The following is a 22,455-nucleotide window of genomic DNA, read 5'->3' on the forward strand; positions in this document are numbered from 1 at the left end:
TAAAAACATTGAAAAGTTCAAAAGCTTTATTGAAATTAGGTTTGATTGAGGGCTGCTGAAATATGGCAATTAAGTTTTTAACTGTGTTTTTCTATTCCATACCATATCTAGACTGCAGTGTGTTCAGCTGGGGTACATTAACATGAAACTACAGAACCATGTGGCAACAGTTGCCACCTCCTAAAAGCTGCTTTCCTGTTGATGGATGTTATTAGATCCTACAATTGCTGGGGAGAGGATGACTGATGTATTTCTTATGCTCTACACCTAAGCAACACTGAACACTAGAGGACAATTCAGAAAAAAGCAGTCAATGTGTGACTGTCTATAGAAAATTACCCATTGCTTAATTTTGCAAGATACCTACCCCAATGCTTTTCTGTAACCACTGAGTTCCAGAATAACTATGTACAAAATTGTAACAAAAAGCAGGAGAATAATTTTTGGCAAGGAAGATACACGTAGAAATATTGCCAAGGTGAGAGTCCCCACTACACAGGAAAGGAAAGCATAATGGGCTGTGTCACATGGAAGTTCATTCATTGTTTTATTTGTTCCACCAGGAGAAATTATAATTATTGAGCTGCTGGAATTGGTATTCCAAACCCAAGGCATGCAGCCAACCTAGAAAAGACAGGAGAGGTGAGAAGGGGAGAAAGTTAAATATTAAATAAACAGAAATGTAGTTGCGATGGAGGTTGACTGTAGTTCATTGATAATTGGAAAAAATATGGCTGTGGAGTTCCCACTCAGCTCAATGCTGTATTAAAATCTCCTTTTCCTGCAATGCTCCACTAAGTTTTAGGGGAGAGACACAATTTGTTAATTAGATGCCAATAAGGGCAAACAATTGAAGTGTGGGCTTAGTTGAATAGTTTCCCTCTCAGTGCTTAAACCTAAGAGATTCTCAAGCCAGGATATTCCTGCAAAATTAAGGAACTTCAGTTAACATTTTATTTGGCCATGCAGGTGAAAAAGGTTCTTTTCCAGAGCACAGAAATAAAATATTGTTTTACTGACTATGTAAATCACGTAAACTTCAATTACTTAACTACAAAATAAAACATTTTATTTCAGTGAAAAACGAAACATCTTTTTCCATCTCACAGATACTTCTGCTCTCACATATGTTTCAAATACAAGGACTCATCTTTAAATACCCCTGTCATTTCAGCTATCCAAGGAGTTCCATTTCCTTCTTAGACTGGGAAATAAATTTTTTTCATGTATTTCTTATGGGAAATTTGGGGAAATTTAACCTGCTTTTTCTAAAGACAATGTCATGTACATATCTCAGAGCTGTTACCCAAGGAAGAGAGGAATTTCTGGCAAATAGTGCAAGTCCCTAGAGCTCCAGTTTTAACTGCAGTCCAACCTTCACCCCTTACAAAGGAAAAGGATAAGAGTTAGTATAAGTAGGGGAGAGTGGTAGTGTGGTAGCATGGTAGAGAGTGTAGTGTGAAATTGTTTTAACAGGCACCGTCACATAAACCCTGCCCTGTACTTAAACATCTCTTTTGAAGTGCATTATAAGAACTTTTTATTTCATCCCAACCACTGACAATGAAATTTTATAGCATGCTGTAAACTAACTTCAGACATCCTGAAGGGTGATTAAACCATGTATTTTAGAAGGAGTTGTATTAACTTGGAAAGATGAGATAAAATAAGTTATAAAAGTGAATTAAACTCATAATGGGTAACACTATGAAATGAGATTGGGAAAGTGAAATGAAAAATCCCCTTTAATGGGATTTTGTTCAATATCCTTAAAAATGGTTTCATATTAAACTTATCCAAAAACATAGACATGCATGAGGGCTTCATCAGTGATCTGGAATCCATCCAGGAAAATATCATCTCCTATACAACCAGCAGTGGAACGTCAACACCTAGCTCTTCTGACGGATGAGAATTCTAGAGGCATTACTTTGCAGGAACTAATAATTTCTACTGATTAGAATTCTACTTCTGAATTCTAATATGTCTTCCACTGTTGTTCAGCCTTGCGTTAGGGCTTACGATGTCTGTTTCTCATTCTCACGATGTTTAAGTGGCAACAATGGTGCTTGTTTCGTTTGGTCAAGTATGGGTCAGATCTGTGGAGGCTGATTCACAAAGGTTTTAGCTGTCATAACTTTAATCTCAATTCCAAAGTCAGATACACAGAATTTGCTGAGAAGCTAGCCTGGAATCACTGCAAAGCTCTATGCATTTTGTGCTTATGTCCACGTGAGGATCCATATATACATCTTTGTGCTATTAGAGCAGTGTGTTACTCACACAGATGATGTTCAGGAATTCCCAGAAATGTCCAACATCAGCAATTCATGGTTCCTCTCAAGACATTGGAATCCACAGAAAAGGGATCCTCTGCCCCATCAGTTCATGGGGATAAGCTAGTTATTATGTTCTCAGGGCAGGTCCAGGGATGAGTGAATACACAAAATACAAAATATGGGGCTCGGCATCTCAGCACTGAGAATTGCTCATGTCTTCTTAATGGGCAGAATTTATTGTCAAATTCCTGCAGAGAAGCATGATTTGAAACATCTGCCTTCTCAGCATTTCCAATTGTGTTTCATGTGCTATTTTTATGTGGATTCTTTCCTTTAAATACCCTAACATGTTTTATTCATTAGCATTAGCAGCCAAAATGCTAAAGATGACCGCTAGGAATTTGTCAAGGCAACTGACTGACAAATACTTAGGTGGAAGTTTGAATACCATTTGAATTCAAATCGACCATGTTGAACTCTCTGCTAATCTACAGTAAAGGAAACTCAATTTTCAGAAGTATTGAGCACATTCACTTCATATAACAGAAGCTTTTTAGACATTAGATGTGAATGCATCATATGAGTAGCACAGTGTAAGCACCTCTTCTTGTTACACAAAACTGTCAATATTTTAAAATCTCTCTATCTTTTCTGATCTGCCTGGACTAAAAATATCCCCAGAACAGAAGTATGTTCTATAAGTTGCCACATAGAAATAGTAATCTTGTTTTGACACCATGCCTTGTCTGTCACAAAATATTAGCCATTGAACTAGTAAGCAAGTTGAACATTTAAAAATGGTTTTCCCATAAAGTATATGACACCAGCAGTCTACATGATGGTAAGGTTTGAAATACAAATTTATATTGGTTTTGAATAGGTATTATCTGTGTAATTTGCTAATGGCTTTGCCATTCCTAATTCAATACACTGTCTCAGGCCAATGAAAGTTCCAATTGAAGCAAAGGGGTTTAATTTCAAAGAAGCATGCTCTGCAAGTATGAAAAAATAAAATAAGTAGGAATTCATCAGATGAGAATATCGTATGTGTTTAAGGGATCTGCACAAGCGTGTTCTTAAAATACAATACTAACTTAAGTGAAACTTGATTCAAATACTCACCACACAGCCTTGAGCCACAGAGTATATTAAGATCACAATAGAAATACACAAAATGGTACGAATTTGTATTGTCAGGCACCCTGGAAAACACTAAAAAAGAAAAAAAAAGGATTTATATATAAAATATTTGAAGTATTATTAAAGTGGGGTTGTTATTTTTTAATAGTCTATAAATAGAAGCGAATAAGGGATACAGAAATTTCACCTGTACTGCAAATTATGAAATTGCAGTAATTGTTGTATAGTAACTGTTATTCACTTGTTAGTGTGTAGGTGCATTTTAATGGTAACTGCAGTTTTGGGGATAATAAATGTGAAATTACTATTACTATATATTATTTCTCACTATAATTAAAACTCTTAGAAATTTTTAGTTGTATGTCTACTCTTGATGTAAATTTTATTTTAGGATGGCATTTGATTTTGCTCTCATGGGGAAAATACCCAAAGCAACTTTTACCGCGCAAATTTTCAGCTCCTTTGCCTTGCAAATTGTGATCCAAGAGAACATACTGTGATAGCATAGAATTTTGGAGTGATATATGTGTCTTCTGCTATAATAGGCAAGTTAAATGCCAGGGTAGTTTTAATTATTGTGACTCATAAAAACATTGAATTTTTCATAAACAGCAGTAGACAACAAAAATATCTGGTGAAATTGAGCCTTGTGAACATTTTGTTTGTCTCCACTTTAACCCTGATTCCATTTGTCACACTATTAAGTTCTTGCTGCTGGGAAGCCTGTGGCAGAATGTGAGATAGGAAGGGTAACTCTGTCAGGCTGTGTACTTAGGCCTGTTCCAGTCATTCTGATCAACTCTGCTTCCAGGTAAAGCTGCTTTCCTTCCTTTCCCCTTACACTAAGAATGTTTGGGGCATCTATTATCTACTAGATGTATCTTTCAGACTACAGGACTTCTTCTAATGACTTCAAGGGTCAAGAATCCAATCCAAGAAACGGTCAGATTTAAAGTGGAGGCTAGTCTGTGTCCTTTAAAACGAGGAAGCTCAGATTTATCAAGGCTGAATTTCACTTAAGGTTAAATGGAGCAAGGAAACACCTGATTTTTGGATGAAAGTCAACAGTTTTGAAGAAAAGCTGTTAAATTCATGGGTATCATGCCTCAAAAGCATAGCTTCCAGCAGGTAGCAAAGTAGTCAGAGAGAGGCTACTGTAGCCTTCAGAATACAGCAATTAGAGAAAAAAAAAGTAAGCATGAATCTACAAATATATTCTGGCTTCAATATAGGTTAAGTCCATGTAAATGTAGGTGTGCAGTAATCAATATAATATTAGTAGTAGATTGTATTATGGATTTGAGTTAATTTTCTTACCAGTGTAAGTACTAGCATCAATAAAATAGATTGGGATACCTGAGGTATATCACCTTTAATGAAACGGAGCATATTGAAGAAAAATAGCTCAGATTATAGGAATCTGAGTTTGAAAAGCTGTGTCTCAAGGGAGATAGAGCAATGTCCAAAATTACATTATGAAAAAAGACTATTTCTGCATTCGTTCATCACTATCACACAGTTCTGATTGGAAGGGACCTCATGGAGGCTCAAAAGTACTGTCTGTCTTGACCCCCAGAGTCTCAGGGCCATTTTTGCAGAGTTGGTTACTCCTCCTGTGTCATTGCATGGTATTATTTCTTCTCAGGGCCTGGACTTTGCATTACAGTCTATATTTATAATATATTTATATATTTTATAAATACATTCTATATTTATAAGATTCCTGTTTGCCCATTCCGTCAACCTATCTAGGACCCTCTCAATAGTCATCCTGCCAGCTGTTCTCACAAAACTGTAGTCATCTGAAAACTTGACATGAGTATTTGCTATGTCCTTCTCCAGGCTGTTGATAAAAATGTCTGACAAGACAGGATCCAGGATAAACTCCTGTAGTATCCCACTTATTACTGGTTTCAAGGTAAAGTATAACCATAAAGTGCTATGCTCTGAATGTGATTATCCCCATAGTATTTTAACCATCAAACTGTCCACTTAACTAGACCAGAATCCTATATACAAGTGAGGTGGAACATATGTGGTTTTATCCATATAAATAAAATACAAAATAATTTTGCTTGAAGAAAAAATATATATTCCACTAATTAAGTTTGCAACCAAACAAGCTATCTACTGCTTATTAAAGAGATAATACCCATGGTTTGAAGATAATGCTGGATGGTTAAGAGGGACAAAGCAAAATATGGATTCAAAGATCACATGTCCTAACACATTGCACAGACAATTTTTTTGGTCTGTATAGTACATATATGTTTTAAATGTTGACATGCTAGGCTACTGGGTTAAAATGGAAAACAAACCTTTAAAAGATAAGGTATGACACATGTCTGAATTAAAATTCTGATACAATATTTAGATTTATACTTCTGACTTTAAGTCATTCTAAGATTGTATCTGCATTTTTATGATAGCATAGAATTTTGGGCTTAATTTTCTTTTTTTTTTTTTTTATTTGTGGAATTTTTAGTAACTAGATAAGTAGTGTCAAATTACCAAAATTATAGGTAACTGGTACAGTAAAATATTATTACAGTAGTTTTACGAGTGAGGTATTTAATGCTAAAGCATGGAGAAGCTGAGTCACTCGTGCAGTGTGAAAGAGCAAGAAAGTGCCATAAGACTGATTACAATAGGGGAATGACTATTTTACAGTTGTATATCCATTATCCATATTAATTTTAATATTAATCATATTAATTTTAATTATTATAAGACTTTTTTTTGCCACGAAGTTTTAAATTGTGATATTCTAAGGTTTTATATTTCTTTATTTTTCTAATGCTGGATTTGATCCTGTTTGGTATTGAATCTCTGGAGGAACCTGGAATAAATACAAATTTTCTTGACTGACAAAACTGATGGAATACTTCTTATGTTTGCACTAGCCCCAGGGAAATGGTATAAAGAGAAGTAACTTGCTACAAACTTAGTCTGCATTTCTACAATCTATACAGAGAAGAACAGATGATAAACTACTCTGCCCTAATAAAAAAAAGAGATCATCAAAGTTATTCCCAAATAATTTTGTCAGTTCATAAATAAGGTTCTTTTCAGTACCTGGTACTCTGCTAATATACTATTTATGTTCCCATGAAAACACATGCTTTTCTTATGCCAAAGGGTAGAAGAAGGGTTTTTTTAAAACTAAAATTAGTGTGTCCTAATTAGAAAAGCTGATTAACTGAGTAGGTGTTTTTTCCTGATATTTTTCTGAAAATACTAAATTTATATTAATCCAATAGAGATTTCTTTCATCAGAAAATTAGCCTGTAGATGCTTTATTCTGATCTGGCAAACCTATTTCTCCCCTAAAACAACCAAATGTCCTTCTGCATCATTACCATTGTGAAAATATAATGCAGGAGAATTAATCAGTACTGAAGGTTTTGAAAAGGCCAAGGATTGTGTGTGCAAAATATTGTGCTTCACCATCAAAACAGCTGCTGTTTTGGAAGGAAAATTTTTGAAAACAGAGGGGATGTTAGCAGGACTTTACACCCAGAGCAGCTGAAATGAAAGGAAGAACTATTGTGCTCTGTAGTCAGAAAGCAGTAAAAGTCAGGTTAAAGCAGTTTATCTAAATACAATATTTAGTGGTAGGTGTTCAGGGAAGATTTAGCAAAAAAACAAAGTGTAGAATTAATGGTACTGAAGGCCACACTGCTGTAATGATTACTCACATAAAAAGCCTGCTTTCAGATGATTGATCTTTGGTTTTGAAGTATCTAATACATTACTAAGGAACTTTAAATGCATAAATTTCAGACTCTGTGAATCTGTGAAGCATACACTGATGGCTTCATATTCCAAAGGACAAACATATCATGGACACCAAAGGGAAGAATAGTCACAAAATCTTAAATCACTTACTTGTACTCGTGTGACATGTAGGTACATAATACAAGCCACTAGGAAGCATATGCAGAACACCAGGAGAACAAGAACTACGGTAGTCCTAGAATCAAAACACAATAGAAGTAATGCGTGGATATTCTCAGTTCAGTCAGAGAGAAAAAGAGAGGTTTTCTAACCAGGTGAGAGCCTGGGAGACAGTTGGGAAAGAATGTAAATAATTCTCTAATCTATCTTGTTGTTCACATTGTTTATAGATATGTTCTGCCACCGTGCGTCATTCACTGCACAGCAATAGTGTGAGATGTTTTACTCTAAGACCAATGAAATTAATCCGCACGATGTTCTCTATATATAGAGTGGTGCATTTGAAATAAAGAAGAGGAGTTCATTTTCTTGCCTTTGACTTGGAGTCATTTTCGTTCCCATCCTGCTCTACGGCGACAGTAATGCAGTGCAACTCAGTAATAGATGAGAACAAACTACAGTAGGGGTCCTTCTGAAATAGTATTTTATAAATGGTGGAGGATGTCCTCCTCAACCTTTCTCTTATATTAACCATCACAATGCAAATTTAGCAGTGATGTCCACTTCTCTCAAGACTATGAAATTAGTAAATGCTCTTGTGAATGGTCTCTACTCTGATGTCAGAAAGGAGATCAAAATTCAAATGTATAGTAGTCAGGAGAGACACTTTCTAATTGTAGGCTAGTGCAGAATATTCAGCATGATGAGTCTTGTAAGGGGAGTGTGTAACTCAATTACTTGGCCTTGGCAGTGGTGTTAACAGTTACCAGATGATTTTTCTGTCTCATTTCTCTTTCTCAAAGACTCAGAATTCAACGGCCATTCAATTTAGACACTTAGCAAGTCAAATAAAATCAGAAAAAACTGTCTTCTAATGAAACAGAAAAACTCCCTGTTTTGAGTCTTCCTTAATGGTTAGTCAAATTTTAAGTTTCACAAAGATGATGTAATAATTCTTAAATTCTTAATCTTCCCACTTCTGAGCTATCAAAATATGCTTGTTCTTAATGGGAAGAAGGGTACAAACCAAGAACTTTCTCCAGAAAACTTCTCTTGGAAAAGTACCTTATGGATATAAGCAAGCTAACAAAAATTAGTCCACCAGTGTGGGTGCATTTGATTTCTGCTCAGGGACAGCCTGGCCCCATGGCAGACATGGAATCAGGGCTGTATGACAGCAGTATAACATGATCTTCACACCTTCTTTTCTAACTTGTGAGAACAAACCAGTCAGTCCAGAAGCCATGTGAGCAATGGATTCAGGCATTTATGCATCGGTGCCCTTGACAATTACTGGAAAAAAGATTGTTTATACAGGATTTCTAACAGCAGAAGTGTGCAATTCTCCTGTATAGTTTCTAACTATTTGACTTTGATTTCAAATTCAGGTATCAGTTTATACTGATACAGGAACTGTGAGAATTCTGTGGTGTAGTATGTGTACACAGAATGAGAAAATGATTCTGGGTGCTGTTAGTGTGGATTCTGAATACAAGTATTAATCAAGGCAGGATCTCATGCCTTTAGAGAATTCACTTGTATTCAAGATGGTAGCATGCTAGAAAAGAATGCAGTGGACATGTCTGCAACATCTTATAATGCAGCAATAGCTGACAGTAGTGCTGTCAGTAGTGCTGAGTGGGACCTTGACAGGCATTTGAGTTGGCATCTAAAAAGGGCTACACTGCTTTTTTTGAAAGTAAAGACAGAATCAGACATTAGAAGGGTCCATAGTCAGGGCTTTTAGCAGCTACACTGTGTATGTGCCTCCATAATTGGACAGCTTAGGTTGACAGGAACATAGCCTTACTTTGACCACCTCCATCTGGGAATATAAAATGTGTCTTTAGTTGAGAAGTTGTTTTGCTCAAAAGATGTTAAGAATTGTGAGAACAGCAAGCCCATTGATTTCTGTATATCTATGCAGTAATTGACTTTCCTATGACATTTTCTTGTCTAGATGATCAACCTCCTCCTTGAAATATTATGATATATAAATTCTCCCAATAGGGTAATATATTACAAGCCTTGTCTTGGCTTTTGCATTCTCTTGCCATATGTATAACTACTTTGGCAATCTAAATAGCAGCTTAAAGCTCCAAACTCTGGAAAGAGGGGAAATTTTCCTATACTTCCAAAATTTTAATTTTGCTTATGTTTGCATCTGTGTCACAGCAAGGGAAGAGCCCAAGAAGAATTTGGCTATAAGCCACCACTCAGCCACTGGAAGAAAGAACTTGGGAGCATTCAGCAGGTAGCTTTTTTAACTAACCCAGTCCATCTTCATTACCTTCTCTGGTGATATTCTTCTGGAGCTTGTGTGTCTGTCACATAACTACTTAAACTGAATCTCTGCCCTTCTGTTATTAAGTGACAGTAGTTTTTCAAAAGGCTATTATATGATTCTTGGAAATTCATTCTAGTTTCAACTACACTAATACACTAATGTTTCTCCTTGTTCAAAACTGCTATGTACTGCAGCTGTGGCTTATTGAAGAAGGAGAAAGATTTCTTAATCATGCTCCAATTAGTCAGCAAAGTCATTAGTCTGGAAATGAGGTAAATGATGATTGAGTTACTTTGAATTCTTTAGATGAAAGGTGCTATATTACAAATTAGTGTCTCTATTTTATTAATATGAATAAACTGTTTTTCAATCTTTCAACTAGAAATTATAGATTATAGAAGTATTATTCTAACTGGGGATTTGTGAATAGAAAAGGCCATAATTTAAATGGAATTTTCAAAAGCATTATCCTGTGGCCTGTTCTATTCACACTGAAGTAGTTATAAAAGTGAATAAAGTTTATTTGTAATGTTTTGATATTTTAATCTGAAAAAAGTTCATTATTCATAATTTTTAGACCTTATACACAATTCTATCAATCTCTAGATTTGAAAGTGGTCTAATTATTTTTTATTTAGCAAGCACTAACATAGAACTGACAAAATCTGAGGTAATCACTAACTAATCACGCAACAATACTTATAGGACACTTCCCAAACACATCATTTGGTTATGTGTACTTAAGTGCAGTCAATGTTGGACTGCAAGTTATATATGCATAGCCAAAATACACACTAGGCAGTTTATGCAGGGATAGTGTTGATACAAAAAACTTCAATGAATACTATAAATGCAAGCCTCAATGCAGTTGGATGGGTACTTTCAGTACTTTGTTCCCATTAAACTCTGCAGGGTTTTATCTCTGTTGCTATAAATACCTGAAGTACTTAACCCAAAGGAAGTAGTAACAACTTTGTTTGTAATGCAGAAATGCTTTAAATAAGTTAAAAATAACCACCGAAACTTTAAATAATCACTGAAATGTATTTTTTTCCTTTAAGTGCATACTACTACAAAACAAAAAAAAAAAATATATAGTGAAAAGTATCTCCTGTGGACAAATGAAAGAGATAACAATTAGACTGAGGGCTATACTAACAGAGAATCTCCCATTTGAGAAGATACTGACTTAGGTCCCCATTCCTGTTCCAAAGACTTTAAATTTTGACCTGTGCAGGATGTCTGAGGATGTTCCACTTTGAGTTATGATGGCAAAAGACAGAAACTTACTGTGGTATTATTAGAAGGTAGACAAGGCCAAATAAGGCAGCTAGAATTAGTGAGAGAACTACAGCACTGGTGAAGTACTCATCCTGAAGCTGGTGGTACTGTTAAAGAAAGGAAGAAGTGAAGATAGTAAATATTTCATACATACCTAGACACCCACACTTGTCCATTCTCAGTAAGAAAGAACTGTATCCTAAAATAAAACAAGCCCCTACTTAGTTAAAAACATGATGGTTTAATTTGCACTGAAAAAACAGATGAGGGAAGTCTACACAAGATTTTCCTTGACAGACTTCTCTTTTACCTTGTAACTGGTTTAGGCTCAGATATAAGTTTATCTTTTTGAGAAAAAAAAAGTCAGCCATTTTGAATCAGAAGGGGGTGGCCATCCCTCTGTTTACTCATCATGATAAAAGGCCATAGACTCCCTAGTGCTGCTTTCAAGCAGTCCTGTCACCTCAGCTGCCCATGACAGGACACTAAGGAGTGGACTTGGAGGCAGCTGCTAATGAGATACATGGGCTCAGTCTGGAGCAGCTACTGTCCCTAATTCCACTAAGCTACAGTATTAATGAGAGGAAGCTTTCTAGGGGTCGAAACACTAAAGTGTTTTCTCAGAAAGATCCAAAGTTCAATATCATTCACCCCAGAAGACTTTATTTTGAAAGAAAAACATCACAGCCTAATAATAAGTTACTTTGGAAACGTGAACCCAAAATTTATGCTTAAAACCTTAAAAAATTGGATCCAATATGGCACACATCCTTCTAACTTGAAACAGTAGTGACATGAAATCTTAGACTATAAAGTGACTTACAGTGGAAAAATAAGTGCTACTGCCAAATTAATTCAAAACCATATACCACTTTTGTATTTCCAAACACATAAAGGCTGTAAATACAAAAAATTAGTTTTCACAAAAAATGCCCCTACAAGGTAGGAACAATTGTTAACTGATATGCATGCTTGTACGGTCTGAGTAAATCCCCTGCTTTCAGCACTGCCGCACTGGTATAATATTGCAGCCTTGTCCAGAGATTGAAATTTTTAAAAAAATTATTTTCTAGAATTTCTGGATCAATACTTATCTTGGTATCCAGATTTCTGGATACAATCTTATCATCTGGATCAATACTTACTTACCACACTTAGCCTGCATAGGCTACCTATGCATCTTCTTGTGAATAACACTTCTCCAAAGCAGATGAGTGAGTAGGCAGACACATTGCAATGAGACAGCATTAAACAAGTGACTCAGACTGTTTGGAGAAGCAAATGAAAGACCAAGACACGGGATATATAACACAGGGTAGGATTCTGACAAGTAGGACAATACCAATCTTTCTTTTTATCCCCTTCAAGCATTTCCATAGAAGGTAGAGATAATGTCACCCTCTTAACAGAGAGACAGTCCAGTGGAGTATTTAAAGATAGTGAGTAGAATTTAAGCATTGTATGAAACCTAAACAAAAACCCCAATGCTAGTTGGCTTATGGTCAGTGAAATCAGTAAAAATAATTTTAAACTCCCTTACTTTATTTTCACGCTCAATTTGCTTATACTTCAGGGTAATGAAATTCAAGTCAGCCATCTCAGACTCAGTTTGCCGGGCCTCTATCAAGCGGCTGATGTATCTGTTCACTCGAGTTCCCGGAGTGTTGTGTACAATATTGTTAGAGAAAGAGGAGCGATTCCTGAGTTTTTCAGAGGCTGTCCTTAATGCTCTCCTCTGTAATATGGACGAAGAAAGAAGCATAGAATTTATTAGCACTGAGATTTTGCACTGCTGTTCATATTACTTCAAGCTCACAAAGAGGATGTGGAATTCATTAAGCAGAGCAACTACAAAAGACAGAGTTCTTATCTCTGTGCGAATGTCACCTTTTTAAAATTCCTTACCTGAAATCCTAATATCATTCAAATCAAAGAGAAAACTCCCACTTCATTCCAAGATTTTCATCCAGAAATTCTTTTCACATATGGCCCTGACACTCCTCTGCCACTGAGGAAATAATCAGTTTGTACCCAGTAGGATTATTTTACCTTGCAAAATGGTTTTATATTGGTTTGTTTTCTTAACAGAAGACGTGGAGCTCTGGAAATCTTGAAGACAAGATAACCAGGCTCTTCATGATACTAAAAGGTTTCTAAAATCATGGGAGTTCGGGGAGTTGAACTTGGTAGGACCTGGGGAAAAGTTATGGGTAGGCCCTGGGAAAATGTTAGGCCTTGTCCTTGTTAGATCATGTGAAACTGCACTGCACCTGTGTAATCATTATATGAAAAATGATATGATTGTTAGAAGTAATGCTTGTTTTGTAATTAGATATAATTATTGTTTGATTGTAACAAGAATCATGAGAACTATGTTCAGGGGGTTTGGGGGGATCACAAGAAATCCATACTTGGATGAGATCAATGTATACAATAGAACAATAAAAGCTTAATAACTAATATGTAGTTATGTAATGATAGAATATAAAACATGTTCAGCTTGAAACCATGTCAGAGTCAGATTTGGGTCTGAAACCCCTGACTCCCAGAGCTCTTCAAATAAAAGCACCTGCATATAATCATATCCCATGATTATGTGTTCCTGAATGCTAACACTCATAACACAAGAAAAGTCCTACTGTCTAGGTAACAATACATATTTCAAAAAGACAGTTTACCTTAAAGTCTTGGACAATGACCACCTGTGGCTAAACAAGTTCTGAAATCTCAAGTCTTGCTATCTTTAACTCACCCAATTGGCTCTCCTGTTAAGACCTCTTGAGTATGCCTCAAGTGCACTTGCACAGATGGATCTATCCAACAAATTATCAGAACTAACCTGTGCCTAACTGACTCCTCCAAGGCTGAGATAGCACTGCTATAAGATGATTACTCATAGTCCTTTCCAGTGGAAAAGATTTATCACAGAGCATACCTGAAAGGCATTTTAAACAGGCTGTCTCATTTTTTCACAGAGAGCATTCAGGAGACACTGAGCAGCATCTCAGCCACACTGGTATCAACCTCCAGTTGAGGGCACTTTAATCTAAACCATTATGGTTCTGTGACTTGACAGGGGTCAAGCCTACTTTCCAGAAGAGTTTTGACAACAAAGCTCAGGCAAGTTCTACTATTTCTGTAAAGTTAAAGGAATATTTTTTATCTAGCATCTGCGGAGTTCAAGATAGTTCAAAACATTATGAAACAACAAGTCTACTCAGGATATAATAAGTAGAATCTGTCAGAAAGATGTTAAAGAAGAAAACAAAATTTATCTCTTCAGAACAGTCAATTCTAAATATCCACTCTAGAGGCTATACAACAACATATCCTTTTAATCCAGATGGTTAAAAAGATGGTGATCACTATCTAAGTAATCTTGCAGGAATATCAGCTTTTTTTATTTCATAAGAAATTCTTAGGAGTACCTCATCAGTGAACAAACTGTGAATTCTTGCAGTTCACTAGCTTACATAGCTTATGATTATTATTATTATATTATATCTAAATCCTTATAAGTAGTAAGAGGGCTTATCTACTGACTGATATATTAGTTTTCTGTTTGTGAAGAAAAATGGATCCTAGCAAAGATTAAGTAACTTTTCAACTCTTGCTTTGCTGTCTTTATATGTGGAGAGGAGGTTACACTAGCAGCAAACAATTATAAGGTTACATTTTTCTTCAAGCTATCAGATCCCATTACCTGGTCTTTGGTGAAAGAGCTAATTGTTTCAACTTGAAGCTAATCTTAGGGACATACATTGATTAGAGAGCTTAAATCGCTGGCCAAACAACTATTTTCAGTGTTTCTAAACCAAGAGAAATTTGTTTTCTTGAAGAAACATTTGTATCAGTAATTTGTAGGGAAATTGAGTGGTTTTAGGAAAATGATGGAAATTTCTGTGTAAGAAATACACAATTTTGCTCTCAATAAACTATAATTAGTTAGCATATGTATTGCAGTAATTGCAGCAGAAATACATCTTCAAGGACTTTTTACAATTCAAATTTAAGCCTATACTGTAACAACAGGGGGGACGAAAACAGTATTTAAATAAATGTTTCTTTGCATTAAAGCCTGAAATGAGGGTAGATGAATATGAGTGTTATTCTGATATATGGAATAAATTATATTATCTATTCTGCCATTTTAAAACAGAGTTAAAGTTTTTATTCTTAATCAAAAAGCTGTTTCTTAAATATAATTATTTCCTCTAAGTCTCTTATTTGTATCTCTATTATTTTGCACAATAGACTTACATCATGCCTTCCATATGATCAAGATCCAGTATTTATGTTTCTCAGAAATGCACTGGCTTCAAAGCCTTTAAAGACCCCATGTATTTTACTTTATTTACATTATTTGAGTGCTGAAAACTCTAAAGAAGCCTTATATTGTAACACAGTGTATTTATATTAGCATCATATAATAAAAATCCATGATGTGTTACATAAAAGTTACAAAAGCCCAGAACAGTTTCTGTTCCTGATAGCATTGTAGAACTTCACTGTGAATGTTCTGGCATGAAAAAAAAATTCATCAGGTCACTAAAAAGTCCACATGGGTATTTTCTGTGTATATTACCACATTTACACATACACGTAGACAAGACACAATGTAAAGTATTGCATATCCTCCAAAGAATGTGTGGGTTGTTTTTTAAAATACTCAAAGATAACACTAAATACCGACTGGAAGGCCTTGTACATGGCCAAAATCAAATCTGGAGTTTCTGAAAGTCTTCACTGAAACTGTTTTTAAAAAGAACAAATTGTCTTTTCTCCCCCTTTTCTGCAGAGGAAACACAAGCACATATAAAAATCAAAATATTAAAGTTTGAATACTTTCTGAAAGTAAGATTTAGACTGAGTCTTCAGTAAATGAAAAAAAATTTAAAAAAAATGTGAAGCAATCAGTCAAGCTAAATTACTGATCCCAGGGCTCATGTGCCACCACTCAGTGGTGGAGTGACCTGTGTAATATTGCCACCTGCTGTCAAAAAAAATGGAACAAGCAACTCTCACGGTATGTATCCATAAATTTACAGGTAGATTCATATAAAGAAAATAAGCAAACCAGGCTACTAGTATGTAAAGAGTTTTGATTTATGGAATTACCAAGCATCCAAGAAAGTGGAATTTATATTTGTCTTAGGGACTTTTATGTTTAGGATTTGTATTATGGACAAAGAGGAGTTTTGGCTAATTAATTGTCTTTCATATTTCAGATAACCATCTAGAGAAACAAAATTATTCTGTTGGTTTGCATTTGTCACCGTCAACTTCCGATAAGGATGGACAAAAGATGCAAAAGAATATATGTTTAAAAGAATGGAAACAGCCTCAGAAATTCCAGTTCCTGTGAAAAAAGCCCTTAACAGAAGCCACATAGGATACCTATGCTGGCTTTTCTAAGAGCAGCTCCAAATTTGAGGGCTTTTATAATTAAATTTGGTTTTTACTGTGGGAATTAGATTTATCTAGCTCCAGCAGGAACACCATAAATGTTTTTATCTGTTTGTAACATCATCCGCTATGTTCTCAAAGATGGTCTGCCTGATGCAGTCCTGGAATTGATGCCCAGAGAGTGCACTTGGCCCACATGGACTACCTTATCATCATCCTCACATGTCATGACGTTGGAGAAAGGGATCTCTGCTTTGAACATCTTGCGACAATGCATGAGCTGAACAAGGAGGTAACAGACTGTCTTGAACTTCATTCTTTTGGCAGGCTTAATGTCTGAGAGAATCAGTCCAGGAAATATCTGTTGGTCAGAAAAATAATATTTATAACCAAGATATTGCATTCCCATGCAGACATACACACTTGCAGGCATTTGCACCCCCTCATGGTCAGAACAAAATAACGCTCTAGTCAAGAAGCAATGCTTTTTGCTAAACATCTCACATTTGCAAATGGAAATTACTTCATCTTTCTTCAACATGAGATGTAAAGAATCTATTGAATAGACTTTATGTAAACTCATACTTAACATTTTGGAAACTGTTCTTTTCTTAGAAGTGTGAATTATAAAAAAAGTGCATTAATGACAGACTCATAAAAGAGGTAATATTTGTATTTCTTTAACATTAAAATAAATATCTGAAAATACAGGGAAAATAAGGTGGCAATTAGCATTTTTATTAATTGACGTTAAAAAATATAATTTCAGTCTTCTTTGTTCTTTATTTTGTTACTTCAGCCATAGGAAGTTTATTAAAATGTGACGAGAATAACTTTTGCTTTAAAGATATCTATATATATGCCTTAAAGGGAGCGTGTGAGGCATTGAGGTTATAAGTCACATCTTATTTCTACAAAGCAAGAAGTATTATACCACAAAGAAATACTCTCAAAGAGTTAAGCATAATCTATTCCTTTTACCATGTTGATCTTGATTCAGCAAGGACATATATTTCCTTGGTTAACTCTTAAGCATGTATTTAACTACTACTGACTTCAGTAAAGCCCAAGCACATGCTCAGATGCTTTTTCAGATCAAGATATTATATCCTCAATATTTATACCAAACTTATTCATCCTTCTGGCATGTGGAAAGTGTTAATGAGAAACATGGCAGGACTCCATGCCTCCTCAGTATGGGAATTCAAGCTTGTAAAATTAATTTCTTCTGGATCAACAAAATAAAGAAGTAAAGAGGATATGGTCCTTAGTTTTCCTAGGTACAAAAGACAGAGCAAATTACTTCCAAAAACTTTATTCAAATGCTATTAAAGTCCACAAATGACAATGAGAATTTGCTGTGCATTATTCACAATACTGTGATTTACTGGAGAAGTTTACATCATCATGTCAAGGATCAAAGAATGAAGAAAAAAACTGAAAACATTTGTTTAAAGTATGTTTTCTTGGACAATTAAATTTAGATGGGCAGGGGAAATGACACTGATTATATTCTGAATGGCATCTCAAATATTGGCTTGTTGTTACGTTTAATACATACAGCCATGCACTTGCATTTTCTGGAAAATCAAGGTTATACATTACTGAACTTTCAATACCTTGTTTAGTCAATTACACACTGGCTATGAAGCACAATAATGACCACAATATTGCACTTGTTATTTTTTTTCCTAGCAGCCATGTTCTCAACATGTGTCGGGCTTCAAATGTACAAAGGTGCTTAGGTGCTCTATTGTACACTGGAAGACTGGCTGAAGCCAATTAGCATCACTGCACTGCACTGCACTCCACTGCTCAGTCAGCAGCTGAAATCTGAAAGGACATTTGTATATCTAGTGCATAGTCACTTGTATAAGTGGTAGTTTAACAATAGCCTGCATGAAGAGATTCCCAATATGAACACTTTCTTTCAAGGGCTTTCTGGCAGAAGACTTACCACTGAATTGCATACAAGATACTCTACAGGGACTTTCACATACTAATATCCTTTAGGTATTCCTAAGGACACCAAGTAGATAGTTGTTAGGCTTGAGTATGGCTGATTTTTGAGCTACAATTCCCGACAGCTAAAACATACTTTTTGGAGAAGTATTCCACTTACATATCTTCCTAATATAGCCCTAATTCCTCTAGAAGTTCTACATATTTTACAAAGTCTTTCTATCAACATTTTGATACAACAAAAATGAGCAACTTTCTTGAAACTCCCTCCCTCCCGTTTTGCATTTAATTTCATTTTCAGAAATTTACATGTGAACCTTATCTCAAGAGATCATTAGCTCTTTGCTCAAACCTTTCACAGTGGACATTGCATTAATTAAGTCAACAATTTTGATGATTTTAAATAAATGATGATTTTAAATAAATTCAGAGACCCACAAAAGCTTTTTGACAACATTCATTGTGGAAATGCCACAGTATAGATGCACGAGTGGCAAAGAATAGGTAGAGCATCTTACTAGCAAAAGATCCAAGAAGACATGATTGTGAAAGGTGATCATATGTGCATGCCTATATCCTCCTACAAGAATTTTAAGTCCTATTAATAAAGAATTTAGACTTTCCTCCAAGCAACTTTCTTATAGCAGATGTGTTTCTGAGAACAACCTGCAACTTGAAAACTTGGACTGGATTCCAAACTGTAGCCCTGCCGCATGACTTTTCTCCAACCACATGTTTTTATTCAGTTTCCTGACTTTATCTTCAAATTGATATGTAGAACAGTTTCAGCTCTTACCATCAACTGGTTTCTTTTAGCTTAGAAATCTTACAAGCAGATAATACATCAACAGTATACAGCCTATATGTGTTGGAAATACAGAGAATTTTTTCAGTTGTTTCAGACTTAAATAGAAATTTCAGCTCAGGTCACTGAAAAAAATGGAGTAATGTGAGATCCCCCATCAAAGAAAAACAATGACAAACTAGAGTGAGTTAAGCAAAGGTTCACCAAAACAATTAGCGTTTTCAAGGGTATGGAACCTGAGGGAATTTAGCTCATTTAGCTCGGAGAAGGCTAAGGAGGGATCTACTTGCTGTCTTTAAACACTTAAGTAGTAGCTACAGAGAAGTCAGAGACAGAATAATCCTGAATATTATTCAGAAAAAAGAACAAGATGCAATTAATAGAGTCTGTAGCAAGGGAAATTCCAATTTGATACAAAGAAGTTTAGCTGTGAAGATGATCATGCCTCAAGAGGCTTCCAGTCAGGGAAACACTCAGCACTTACTCAAAGGTGGATCTAACTACAAAGCCAGCCCTGCTTTGAACAAGGAGGCTGACCACTTGACCTCCAAAGGCCCCATCCAAATTCAGCTGGTGTGCAATGTTAGGAATATTTTGAACACACCTACTGTTTAGCTACTGTACTTCATGGTTGGCTAAGAACACAGCCACTCAAAGGACAATGCATACACACAATTTGGACACACTGATAATTCTCAGCAGTTCCATATAATTTTATTTCTAATGTTGGTTGATTGGTTGAGGTGTTTTTTAGTTGGTTTGTTCTTTGTTTTTTTAATCTAGTTGTTCCAGGACATGTAAATTCTGCACCGGGACTGAGGATTTTTCATTCTACTACTATACATACACAATATCTGAAATACAAAGGAATTCTCTCTCACCTTCATCTCACAAATCATATCCTTTTTTTATTCTTGCTTTTACAGCAGAACAACACTTTTGACACAGTCAACTCAAGTGAAATATTTAAGTAATCTCAACTTCTGCTCTAAGTCTATGATAAAATCAGGAAATGCAAAACAGTCTGTTAAAACAGACTTTAAAAAAAACCCTCCAAATGGAAAACCCAACCCCAGTGTCTTTCACTCTGCTTTTCCTCTGATCTTGCTCTAAGCTAGCTTTACAGGAAAGCTGGACTGCAGCATTCCCATTCCAGCTCATTTTGTTAACGCATTTTACTTTCTCATGTCTCTTTGATCCTTGGCATCATCTCTAATTATGTTCACTGTTCATTTAGCTCATAATTTTAGGAAAGGTTAATTGTTTGCTGCAACACAGCTGACAAATAATGTTGAGAGCTGGACTTTTCTAGCAGAGCACTCTGAAAACAGCCAGGACTATATACAGCTTTGTGAATGCAGAAAACAAATGAGCAGTGATGCAAATCCTGATAAAAAACCCCCAATATTTGAATGTCATGGAATATTCTGATAAGTACTTAACTAGTGCTCATCTGAGATTCTTAGAAATGTCAGCAGACTCTTACTTCCCTGAGTATATTCAATCTCAGTGCATAAAGTGGCAAGGAAAAGAAGGTACTAATGTCATTCAAAACACATATACAGAAACCATAAATTCTGTAGCACTGTCTCTGTCTGTGTTTTCTATCTTCAGGCAAGCAGGACCATGTCTCTTGGTATTAGTATTTGTTCCATTTTTATCTTCAAGACATTTTGTCCTAAGATAGATGAGCACATTTTTTTTTCCCCATCTTCCTGTAGTTAAAATCATGACATATTTTTTCTACTGCCCTTATGATACATTTTACTTATCACACATCAGCTATCCAGGAAGAAAGTGTATTAGGGATTTTACCAGAAAATATAGCTTTGTAAGACTAAATTTTAAAATTCAGATAGTATAACCACTTTCTTGACACAGATGTAGAAAAAGTTTTTAGCAGTTGTAAAGACTAAACCAATGTCTAGGAGATCAACAACAGAAAAATCTTCTACCAGTGCCCTACATCTTTCCTTGTACAGATTCCACATTTATGGAGGAAGAAAAACAGAGAATGATACTAGAGCACACAACTAATTCTATCACTGACAGCCCAAACTGCAGGCTTTCACACTGATGATGATGCACTAGCAGCTTCATAGCTACAGCAGGAGCAATCCTGAGGATGTAGAGCAATACACTCTGCAGCACAAGACATTGTTCTTCTGTTTGTGTTTTCTGGGTAGTAATACAAGCAATATATCTCCAGTGTTTAGGTTTGTTTATTCCAACAACTTGGGCAATGCAAAGTCTCAGGCACAGAACAGCCTCTGTCCAGATACAAGATAGAGCTTCCATTAAAAGGCTGTGTGCCTATCTGTTAAATCGGGTCTGCTAAGGTATATCTAGGGTGTTAAAATCTGAAACACCCAAATTATACATTCAGATCTCTAGTTAAATTCCTTGGAAGAAGCTGTGACCCATTCAGCAGAAGGACCACCTCTGGACTCTCACAGTCATGGTAGCAGTGGCAGCTGCAGGTAGCTGTCAGTTTGAAACAAGAAATCTTAAGTTTGTGCCCAGATATGGACTCAGATGCCTGATGTGCAGCATTTCAAATTAGAAAAAATTTGTCAAATGTGTTTTTGCTTGCAATGTGCTAACAAAGGAGAGAGTTTTTATGAGTAGTGAGTAAAGTTTTTATATCCCCTGCATTATGTGGGAAGCTCTCTTTTTCTGTCACTACTTACATTTTAAGAGTCAGAGCTCTAGCACTCCATAAGAACTGGTAAGCATATAGTCACTTAAGTAAAAATATCATCAGAATCTATTTGTCCAGAAAATTCACAACTTACATGATCTATAAAAAATTCCATGAAACAAAGTAAACTGAATATTTTTGGTACAGTCAGATGCCAAAAAAAAATCTTAGGGATCTGTTAGACATACAGGTGAATTTACTGGGACATAAGTTCTCTGTAGAAAAAACAAATTTTATATGATTGGAAAAAGAAGACAATATGAGAGCAGAGTAGTATGTTCCCTCAGACATAACCAGAATGATTAAATCAAATTAATTTTGCAGGGAAAGAAATTTCCCACAAATACAGATGGAACTTAATTTTGAATGGAAATAATAAATCAAAACTATTAGGTGCAGCAATTTTAGACCTATCATATCACTCAATTACTTCCTTCTATAGCCTTTTTTTTCTTATTTTAATCAGGTCAGACAAAATCCAACAAATTTCTATTAAAAATTCCTAGTAATACTAGGATACTAATGGATTATAGGCATAAAATTCTTTCATTGTTAAAATCTTAATTAGAGTATTATTAAGACATCATGGAAAGCATCCCAAAAGCAGTTCTCCTTGTGAAACATTCCAGTTGCTAACAGTAAATTAACAATAAAGTCAAAAGACAAGCACAGGTGGTTACTATGTATTTCATCTATA

At 35.4% G+C, this 22,455-nt stretch overlaps 1 protein-coding gene across 3 annotated transcripts in view; it reads right to left on the minus strand.

Moving 5' to 3' along the window:
* Window positions 1–22,455, minus strand: part of ADCY1 (adenylate cyclase 1) — a 145,116-nt gene that overhangs the window by 18,871 nt on the left and 103,790 nt on the right. For all 3 annotated transcript variants that reach the window (XR_011002487.1, XM_068200298.1, XM_068200307.1), the window contains exons 8-13: window positions 16,496–16,651; window positions 12,425–12,619; window positions 10,894–10,991; window positions 7,308–7,392; window positions 3,402–3,491; window positions 368–624 (exon numbers count right to left, since the gene is read on the minus strand). Coding sequence is in view for 2 of the 3 variants with exons in the window: in XM_068200298.1 (XP_068056399.1) it covers window positions 368–624; window positions 3,402–3,491; window positions 7,308–7,392; window positions 10,894–10,991; window positions 12,425–12,619; window positions 16,496–16,651 (881 nt within the window). In the remaining variant the exon portion in view is untranslated. The remainder of the gene's footprint in view (window positions 1–367; window positions 625–3,401; window positions 3,492–7,307; window positions 7,393–10,893; window positions 10,992–12,424; window positions 12,620–16,495; window positions 16,652–22,455) is intronic.

Source organism: Anomalospiza imberbis, chromosome 1 (genome assembly GCF_031753505.1).
Source record: "Anomalospiza imberbis isolate Cuckoo-Finch-1a 21T00152 chromosome 1, ASM3175350v1, whole genome shotgun sequence".
In the NCBI taxonomy this organism is placed as follows: domain Eukaryota; kingdom Metazoa; phylum Chordata; class Aves; order Passeriformes; family Viduidae; genus Anomalospiza; species Anomalospiza imberbis.